Raw genomic sequence first — 10,380 nt, forward strand, 5'->3', positions numbered from 1 at the left:
ATACCCGGACAGCCCATTGGATCCGCTCGTGGCGCCGCGTTCGCCGGCCACCGGCTCGCCGCGCCCCCTGACTCCTCGAACAGCATGAAACACATGCAACATGAAACACTTGAATGCAACATATGTCTGAAACAGATGAAACATCTAGAACATACACTTGCAACATATGTGTGTGAACATATGTAATATCCAGATAGAATACTAATACCTTGCAACATGAAAACACTTGCTGCAATAGAAAACTAAAACGGATGAAACATTTTGCAACATATTGTTGCAACATATGTATGAAAACATATGCAACATCTAGATCAAAACGCTTGCAACATAACACAAATGAAACATTTTGAACAAATGCTTACAACATGCCTTTGAAACACTTGCAACATATGCAACATCCATATTAAACATTTGCAACATACCTCTAAACCTCTGAAATAATTGTGTCGGGTTTATAAACCCGAGGTCCCCAATGGACCCGCTTCCCTACAAAACTCGGCCCAGTAGGCGGCGCAGCGACAGCACGCTTCTAGGCTGGCCTAGATACACAATGACAGGCCAATAACACGATCCGGTCCCCGACCAGCACCTCCGGCCAGGAGATCTGGTCAGAACCCCGACCGGAAGGCCTAGGCGTGGTGGGACAACAGTTCGACTCTGACCCCCTTTCTCCGACCGAGGATACGCTGGACCTCCGCTCGTTGCTCTTTCCCAACCGATACGGTCGGGGCCGACTAGGAACGACCGACCGGGGACGCCCGCTCGGTGTGGGCTCGGGGAGCAGGCGAAGTAGATAAGGTAAGGCGCTCAAGTCAACCGCAATACCGAGGATCGTACCCTGCTATACCCTGCGCACCTGCAGGACGGTGCCGTCGGGCCATGTCAGACGGACACTGTACAGTCTGCCAGACGCGTCAGAGCATAAACAGTATTATGGGCGTCGTCGTTTGCCATACCAGGCGAACACTATACAGCCTGCCACACTCGTCAGAGCATGAACAGTATTGTGGGCGTCGACGTTTGCCGTACCAGACGAACACTGTGCAGCCTGCCAGATAGAACAGAGCATGAACAGTAAGGTGGACGATGGCGGCGTAAATAGTATGGTGGGCGATGGCGGCCATCACGTACCTGATGGCGTGGGCAACAAGACTAGACAGCGCCTGTATACACTCTCTCTCTTTCTCTCTGACTTGTAAGGCCATCCCCTTCAACTATAAAATGGGATGCGCTCTCTCCTAAGACACGACGCCTCAACAGCTCTAGAACTCGACAGCTACATAGCTCTAGAACTCAACAGCTACACAGTCTACACGCTCTCAGCTGATAAGCTCGGACACACAGAGCATATGCTCCAATACTTAGCGCACGTTTGAGCATCCGTCACTCTCTTCCACTCGGTTCCGAGTCCGACCGGACCTCTAACACCCCCCTTCTCATTCCTTACTCGTTTGTAACCCCACAACAAACTTCGAGCACCTGGGCTCAGGAATAAAGTCACCGACTGACTGAAACTAGATGTAGGGCACGTTGCCTGAACCAATATAAATCATGTGTCATCGTGTGCTAGGCCACATTCGATCACAGCGCACGGTAAAACTACAAATATTTACTTGGCCATATTTCGCACCGACAAATTAAAACATACATTTGCAATATAGAAAGAGAGGTCTGGACTGATCAATTTCGACCAACAGGGTGGGAGCCGACGGCGAGCGGCTGCATGCGAGCACCACCACCACCAGTACCGGGCTTGGCTCGACAGCGATAGTGGGGGATGGGGCGAGGAGCGCCATGGCCACCGGGGTGAGGGTGCCGTCGGGGGTGGGGAGAGGGGGGAGGGCGCCGCGCCGGTGTAGGAAAGAGCCGCCCACTTTCCTGCAACACCGTCGCGCCACCTCCGTGGATCTTGCTGGAGGTGACATTTGTGCGGTACATCGGACGCTCCATTCACAAAAACGATCACGTTCCGACCCAACCAACCCCGTGCCAGCAAAATACGACAAGCGGCCGCTAGACGCCAAGTAGTTTTTTTTACAGACGCTCAACACACATGCACTCACCCCTACGAAGAAAACACGTACGCAAAGCCTATCCTACAAGAAAAACTACGAATACCCTATGAGCACCTTGCAAACAACCGCAAGGAAAAGTAAAAATTACGAATACAAGAGGAACGTAAATGCGGCTTGTGGGCATTTATTGTGAGGAAAGTGCAAGCAGAAGGCATGTATACCAAAGGTTAAAAAAAAAGGTGGCAATAGCCTAGGTAAAACGCATTCTCTCAAGATAATACACAAGGACGTTCTTCAGAAAGATTTGAGGAACATTCAATCTGATAACACGAAGCTATCAAACAGTAAACATCGACTTGCTAACATTTGCAGACAGATCTATCCTACAAAACCTTATGATACACAAGCTCAAAATCTTCCTGGAACAATTTTTGCTAGTGGGTCGATTTAACTGTAATCTTAAGCCTTGTAAAGCAGGAATATTGACAAACTGCAACCAGTTCTTCTATCTGTATGTACCAACTAAGCTCCATATATGTCTGGCCAAATCTGCCCGATCAACACTCACTGCATTGAACTTGAAGTCATTCTTCTGGCTTGGATGCGAGCAACCTCAAGCCTTCTCCTTCTATACAGTGCATACCCTTGTCGACATAGTTGCTTCTGTCAAAATTTGTCACAGCATTTTTGCCACGTATCTCAATGGCAGCAATATCATAAGCCTCTGCGGCTTCTTCCTCAGTTTCTGAAACAAAATTAAAATCATCAGTAAACTCAAATCAGTTACTTTTCAAAAGCATGTGTAAACCACAGTTCATGTGCTGCATACTGAATGTTCCCAGGTAAATGTCTCTAGTTCCAGCAACCAGTCCTATGCGTGCTTGCCATCTCCCATCTTTCTGCCTTCTGGCATTGGACAAGATTTTAGTTAGTTTCAGTATAACATACAGAACAAAAAGGTAATGCCTTGAAGTCTCAGCAAGCTATCCAAAACAAATAAAAGACAGGTAACCTTGTCACTCCTCTGTAAATAGAAGCTCCTCTTGAAAAGCAGCTGCTCCTCCTGCAGGATGAGACAAATTACTGTGGTAGCCGTTTCTCTACAGTGATATAAATGGGGAAGATTGATAACATACCTTCTCAAGTATGTCACACATTCCTCTCGAGATAAATCCCTTATGTCCTCCAATTCCTTTCCATATTGTTCAATCTGGAATAATTCTGTCATGTATAAGACCATGTAACTGAAAAATATCACTGAAGCCAAAGGAAAAGAACTTGCCAGAAAGTTTAGTCTGGTATTTTGGCCCCAGTATTTAATAGCAGCAACATCATAAGCCCTGGCAGCTTTTTCCTCGGTATCATAACTTCCTGCAAGGTACAGAATTTAGGGGGAAATAATCGAACCTTAAACACAAGAACCAAGACAAAGATAAATGAATTAACAATAGTTACCTAGATAAACTGAAGCACCGCCACATCAGAACATTGCAAGAAACCGTTAGTACTAAGTCACAGATAACTAAATACACATCATACAGAAAGATATAAGATAATAAATTGTCATAGAAACAGCATCGTAAAAAAAATTGTCATAGAAACAGTATCATCTTTGATGGTGGTACTTAACCTTCAGCGATGGAAAAGGTCTTTCGGGGAAGTACTAGCTTTACTAGTTCATAGGGCTATTTCATGGAAGAGTGCGCTCCTAGAACAGGGCTGAGTAATTTCTCAATACTTTATTTTCTCATGATAAAACGTACAATGAATGGATGGAAACAAATTAGAATATGTATCTTATCAGTTTAGATATGTGGATTGCTCCGTTTAATTTCACATAGGATTTGGATTTGTCAATTTTCGAGCTATTTTTTAAATCTAAGGCTTTACTTGTTTATGTTTATTTCACAGTTATTGATAAATTGCTCCATCATATGGTTTTTTCCATTGTTACTGAATCGATATACAGCACGTGCATGGTAGCCACTATATAGGAAAAAAACAGTAGGGAACGTCACTGATGTTTCTTAAGATATATATACAGTCCAGAAAACCAGAAACAGAAACAGTTGATATGACATACTAGGTTAAACCAGCTTAAATAACTAACAACAAAATGATTCTGATCATTGGCAAAACAATTATTTAGTACGTGTCACAGGCCGATATAGCCATGATGGGCTACGGAAGTATGGGGCCCAAGTCGGGCCAATAGGGTCTAGGAGCTAGGTTTGCTTGTAGGTCAAGTCGAGTCGAGTCCTCCCTATATATATAAAGGGAGATGTATCCTTTCAATCTTAAGCAAGAACAGTTCGGGGTAAAACCCCTCTACCCCTCTCCCTTTCTTCTCCTGCAGCCGCCCCTCCTCTCCCTGCGCCTCCCTGCCCTAGCAGCCGCTGCTGTTCCCCACCGCGCCCATGCAGACCGCAGAATCGCCTCCAGCCATCACCGCAGCGGCCAAGCCGCTCACCGCTCGCGTGGACGGCCGCAGCCGCTCGCTGCTGCCACTCCCCCTCCTTACCTAGGCGCGGCCAGCCCTAGGGCTGCCGCTCCTTCCTTCTAATCCTCCCTCAACTCCCCCTATCCTCCCTCTAATCAAGGGGAAGTCACGCCCCCCAACAGGCATCTGACAGTACGTGTTTGAAAACTCCCCTCCTATGATCTATAAGAGGTCATGATACAAAATTATATGTTAAGCGAAAAGCACTCTCACAAGACAGTGCATAATAGTTTTCCCTCATCCCATATGAACATAGGAACTTACTAAAGGATGCGACTATTTATGTAGGCTTGCAGCTATACTTGGCTGCTTCCACTACAGGACAATGTCTATTGAGAGTACAAATTAATTAATGTTTACAGGAGTTTAATAAAGAATGCAACCATTTTTGTAGCTATACTTGGCTGCTTCCACTACAAGACAATGTCTATTAAGAGTACAAGGTAATTGATGTTTAGAAGGTGACAAAATGTGAGAATAATGAGGCACATCACATACTTTTCGCACATTGCATCTAAATGTAAGCTGACCTACTTTTGCAGGAGCTCGCTAATCCAATAATCGCAGCTCAAGTGTGCAGTGCCAGAAATAGTAAGTGAACCAACCAATATAGGGCACATAAATATCTTAACACGCATGTGTGAAACTAGGACAGATGATAAAGTTATATAAATGCAAAAAAAAAAAATCAATACTGACTGACAACAAAAGAAACATGACACCGACTGAAGAATGATATGGCATACATAATTACATACAATTTTTAGTATTGGTTCAGAAAGGCATAGTTTGTACTAAATGATAGGTGGCCTGGACAAAGCTATCAAATTTGTAGCTCTTCTATAATTGGACAAGAATCTAGTTCTGTTCTCTCACTGCTACAGAAAGTATTGCCCAAGATTCTCACTCAATGGTAGATAAATGAGAAGAGGACAGAGAAATAAATGCACAATATTAGCTCCCATGGAAACATATTTTCTTTACATGGCCATATTTCTATATCTGGTAATGCCATGTAATCAATATTTACTAACAAAATGGTAATGGTTCAGTATATAAACAGTAAATCTCCTTTAGATTAAAGGTCTCATACTGCTGGTTAGATGGTTAAAAATAAATGGATACCTTGTTTCCCTTTCCTTCTACGTCCCTCTACTCTGCAAGAACTGTCCCATAAATGAGCTTCATATTTCCCACTCCATCTATGCCTGCACAAATTGAAGATACTTTGGCAAATTGTCCCAGTATGATAAGCAGACAAGGCGTATTTAATTAAGATAAGATACCAAAGTGATAAATCAATTGCATTGTTTGTCTCCCCTTAGCAACTATTACAAATTACAAGGACACACACCACACTCACCTGGTCACACCATGGAAACTTGATGATCGGGAGCCAGCAGGTCGCACCGCAGAAGTGGCGGCAGAAGCACCTACACCACCCTTCACTTCACTGTACCCTGCAACTGTCCCAGGATTAATACAGTCGCCAATGTCATCTGCAGGCTCATCCTTCTTGACAATGGTGAGCACTTGAACTCTCTCATCATCATCATCATCACCACAATATTCATTTCCAACCAAAGTAACTAGAGCAGCCTTCTTGACAGGGTTCTCATCATCTGCACAGCCTTCAATTTCACTTTCATAGTCGACTTGCTCACACTTGGGTAACTTCTCCTGACCATCACCACTGGATTGCTCTGCCTTTCCGGTGCCTGCATCCTTGGTTCCTGACACCGCTGCACCGTGCGTCTCACCATTCCCCTGGGTGCTCCTCGCCTCCACAGCAACTGCTGGCACCCTATTCAGATTGATAGAGTGGCTCCTCTCAATCTTACCCTCGTCTCCCGATTCTCCCGCAGCCTTATCCTCTTCCACTTGCTTCCCAGGATTAACTCCTACGTCCAATTCCTCCATCTGACAGGGGAGACAAAAAATAATAATTCCCAGAACCCTAACTATCTCTTCGCAAACTATCCACAAACTCTGCAAGAAAGGGGATGGAAAACATTATTACAATAAAAAACCACATAGTTAGATCCATCCGAAGAAGGAACAACAAACCACAAAGTCGCCTATAACCCATCCAGAATCGGAGAAACCAAGGAAGCAGTGGAAAACCAGTACCTCGAACCGCCGCCAGCCCGCAGTGATTGAGAGGTAAAGCCTCCTGACGACGATTGAACCCTAGCAGCGTGGGTATTTAACACCCCGAGAGGCAACGAAACAGGAAATTTCACGAGGCAATCGGCCAGCGACTACCGAGGCAGGGAATTAATAGGGGGCTGCGCGAATGGCGCCGAATTGGGCAGGAAGCGACGAGCACCAGCGGGGAGGCGGCGGCTTAGTGGAGAGTGATGAGGGAAACAACGAAAATTTTCTCGGGCAAAACGAAAAAATCGCAGGGTAATTTTCCCCTCTTGCTCCGCCGGATTTATCTAATCGCCGCAGCAGAGCACAATCTGGGATAGCTGAGCGCAACTGCAGCACTGGGGCTATTGGTGAGGACGTAAGGCAATAGGTAATTAAGGGGTGTTTATAATTTGTTTCCTGGCGTTAACCGGGTGATTATGCGTGAGCTAATTGACGGGGGCCGTTTGCTTCGTGCACGACGCCCCTCGTGATGCGTGCCAGCCTGTGGGGGAGGGACGGGCGGCAGGCGGCCCGTGCCATGGGGCTGCCCCGGAGGCCCCACACGACGGAGTGGCTCGTGAGGGCGCGCACGGTGCGGGTGCGGGTGCGGATGCGGCTTCCGGTTTCTGCGCCGTTGGGTGTCATGAACGTTCTGCAGGGGCGAGACCGCGGGAGGAGCGGAAGCTTATCTCGAGGCGTGTCGTGTGTCGAGGCCCTCGCGGCCGCGTGGGAACGTTTAACCTTTAACGGCTCAGAGCGGCGGACGCTTCTAGGGGTCGTGCGTGGCTCGTGATCCTTCGGCTGCCACCGCTTGCCAACGCCGCCAGCAGCCATTGGCAAACCCAAGCGTATAATTAAAAGAATAATAATAGGTCAGCTATAATTAAAAGAAATAACATTTCAAATATTTTTTTTTCTTTTCCTTCATCTCTCCCAACATTTCTTTTCTTCGCCTGTGCGTGCGTGACAACATGAGTGGACTGCTGCTAGCTGGTGGTTGTAGGCTGGTTGCTTGGCCTCTTTGAGAACTAATTAGCCTGTTCGTTTCGTCATAAACGATCATGTATTATTTACTGCTGGCTGGTTTGACAAGTTTGATGTAAGAGAAAAATATTGTTCCAGCGTATAATCCACGATCGTATACGATCGTATAAGCCCAGCCCAACAGGCCGAATAACTCTAGGCTGGAGCTTGGTAGTCAATGGGCCTTGAAAATAACTATCGGGGCAAGGGGGTGGGGGCCCAATTTTGTCTCTACTCGACTTCGCTCCTGATTGTGTTGTTATCTGCACGGAGTTGTTAGCGAAGTTTCTTAACAAATCATCTAGGTCGCTTCATGCCTTCATCTCGCCAGTAGGGTGGTCCACTCGGCACTAGTGTGTGATTTGTGGTTGTCTCAACGGATGGCGGCCATGGGCGGATACAGAGGGTATTCCCCGTATTCCTAGGAATACCCAACTATTTTAGCACACTTCTATGTATATATGTGTATATACTTGTATATGTATATGTATAATGCCATATTTTGTAGTATTTTCACTCATTGAAGCCCAAAACAGTAAAAAACAACCTCTCAAATTGGCTCATATTTTGTAGTATTTTCACTCATTGCAGTTAAAAACAACTGATTTTTTTTATTGACGTGAAAGTAGGAATACCCAAGTTTGGAATCCTGGCTCCGCCACTGATGGCGGCACATGAGCAGATCAAGTTTGGACATGTAGCGCAGTTATATGGTTACGATGCCGAGAGCGACTCTTGCGAACTCCAAAAACCAGCGGAGTTTGTTTACATCTTACTTGGCTAATTGTTTGTACTCATTTGTACCGGCGACACGATGGAGGAAAACATAGTATTGCCATTACGAAACGCGACAGCGACATGGTCGACGCTGATGAAGGAAAACATAGTGTTGCCATGGTTATGATAAACACGACAGAGGTAAAGCCTTCGTCAAATTTGATTGTAACTTTCTTGCTTGTTTGAATAAACTTTCATGTACTGGTTCTCGTTTTCATTAGTATAACTTATGGGTAAGACGCTCTATAGTCCATATTCTCCGAACTAGTCATTTAACATGTTTACACGTCGTTTAAACGCTACATAGTAGTACGTTTTTTCATATAATCATCCATTTTATCCCGTTTAAATGGTCATTTTTACTCGTTTAAATGGTCATTTTGCATGAAGAATGGCTAAACGACAAATGACCGATTGCTTACCGTTTAACGTTTAAAATACTGAATTGATATACGTCAGTCGGTTCATTTAGCCCCCTGCGACATGTGATTTTGTGGCCGCCAGATCAGGAATCGCACGGTCGCGGTGCTCCGTCAGTTGGTCGCCCGATACAGGCTGCCGGTCCCCACCACGTGCTCGTGCTCCAGCGTTCCAGGTCCCGGTCGTCCAGAATACACGCACGTCCGTGGTTGGTCCGTGTACGCCCGCGTCTACGCCCGTGTACAGCTCCAGCGAAATACACATAGTATGTACCGTGTACGCCCAACCCACATGTATATTTGTATTTTTTCTGAAATTAGTGAATAATTTGTGAACAATTTGATGATATCTGTGAACAATTTGATATATATTTCTTTGATATCTGGAATCCATAGAAATATTTTGTAAATTTTTCTGGAAAATTTGGCATATATTTGTATTATCCTCAAATTACACCACTATGTCCAATAAATTACACTGAACAAGTCATTGTACATATAGTAATAAGTTAGTGTAAATATAGGTAGAAGACAGTGTAAGTATATGGAAAAAATTTAGTTGATAGCAGGGGCCAAAACAACTGAATGTCAGTTTGACAGATCCTTAAAATAACACTGTGTGTAGTGTTTTTTGGAAAAAAATTTAATGTTTTTAAAAAGCAGCATTAGTAAATTATTAAATGCATGTAATTGCTATAAAACGTAAAACTGAGAATGATTTAGATAGAAATCCTTGCATAGTTGTATTCGTCATTCTCTTAAGTTCTTTTTTCAACCGAATAGATATCATATACGGAAGTATATCAGTTTGCCTAATGACAAGATTATACGCCAATATCTAAGACTTATATCAGACTAAGACCCTATTTGGATCTCATAGTGAGTTTAGTTGGCTACTAAACTTTTCTACTTTTGCACACTTGTGTAGTCTAATAATGAATTAATGGTTTTTTGAGATTGACCAAACACCTTGGACTATCTATTTGGAGCCTCAAGAGCTAAAGTAGTAAAGTTCAATGGTTAAACTTTAGACCATGAGATTCAAACATGACCTAATTTCTAGTGGCATACCTAAGGTTAGTAGCAATGTTTAAGTAAGAGTTTTGATGATTTTGTAAAGATAAAATGCACTCACGTAGGCTAACTCGATGAAGGCAAAACCAATGACTTCATATCACCCATAATAGTCATATTTGAAATTTACTTTTCTCCTACTAATAAAGTACTTGAGCAATTCTCCTATCTCTTTCATCTGTCGCTCAGACTCGAATTCCTTTGTCGCACTAGCAAAAGGACTCATCCTTCACACAACCAAGCCCCTCGCCGACTCTTTCTCTCTCTTGTTTTGTTTGGTGATTCCTCTCTCTCTCCATGCCCCCTCTATCCCTCTCATTCCTCTCCACCAGGCATGCCACTAGGGCTAGTGCCCCTCCATTCCTCCTCCTCGCTCCTCTCTCTCTCCGAACCAGGGTCGTCCCTATCCCTTCCCTTCCTCTCCCTATCCCTAGGC

At 44.6% G+C, this 10,380-nt stretch overlaps 1 protein-coding gene across 2 annotated transcripts; it reads right to left on the reverse strand.

Annotated features, from left to right (window-relative positions):
• Nucleotides 1-2,229: 2,229 nt before the first annotated feature.
• LOC136467747 (AP2-like ethylene-responsive transcription factor AIL1) lies at nucleotides 2,230-7,100 on the reverse strand. 2 transcript variants are annotated; one of them, XM_066466523.1, is made up of 9 exons: nucleotides 6,646-7,100; nucleotides 5,879-6,504; nucleotides 5,641-5,723; nucleotides 3,471-3,479; nucleotides 3,298-3,386; nucleotides 3,152-3,225; nucleotides 3,028-3,078; nucleotides 2,845-2,921; nucleotides 2,230-2,760 (listed from the first exon to the last, which is right to left on the reverse strand). In XM_066466523.1, exons 2-9 carry the CDS (start codon nucleotides 6,433-6,435, stop codon nucleotides 2,600-2,602), a joined length of 1,101 nt encoding a protein of 366 aa, XP_066322620.1. In that variant the 5' UTR covers nucleotides 6,436-6,504; nucleotides 6,646-7,100; the 3' UTR covers nucleotides 2,230-2,599. The 2 variants fall into 2 exon arrangements, with proteins under 2 accessions (XP_066322620.1, XP_066322621.1); XM_066466524.1 differs by lacking the exon at nucleotides 3,471-3,479 and having other exon boundaries at nucleotides 6,646-7,099.
• Between the last annotated feature and the right edge of the window lie 3,280 nt (nucleotides 7,101-10,380).

This window comes from Miscanthus floridulus, chromosome 7 (assembly GCF_019320115.1).
Source record: "Miscanthus floridulus cultivar M001 chromosome 7, ASM1932011v1, whole genome shotgun sequence".
In the NCBI taxonomy this organism is placed as follows: domain Eukaryota; kingdom Viridiplantae; phylum Streptophyta; class Magnoliopsida; order Poales; family Poaceae; genus Miscanthus; species Miscanthus floridulus.

What these genes read in the sequence shown, in the direction of transcription:
- LOC136467747 (XM_066466523.1), bottom strand. Translation starts at nt 6,435, where the DNA reads ATGGAGGAATTGGACGTAGGAGTTAATCCTGGGAAGCAAGTGGAAGAG. An exon ending in AGTTTCCATGGTGTGACCAG is followed by an intron (nt 5,724 to 5,878) that starts GTGAGTGTGGTG and finishes CAATTTGTGCAG; the next exon opens with GCATAGATGGAGTGGGAAAT. An exon ending in ATTTACAGAGGAGTGACAAG is followed by an intron (nt 2,922 to 3,027) that starts GTTACCTGTCTT and finishes GTCCAATGCCAG; the next exon opens with AAGGCAGAAAGATGGGAGAT.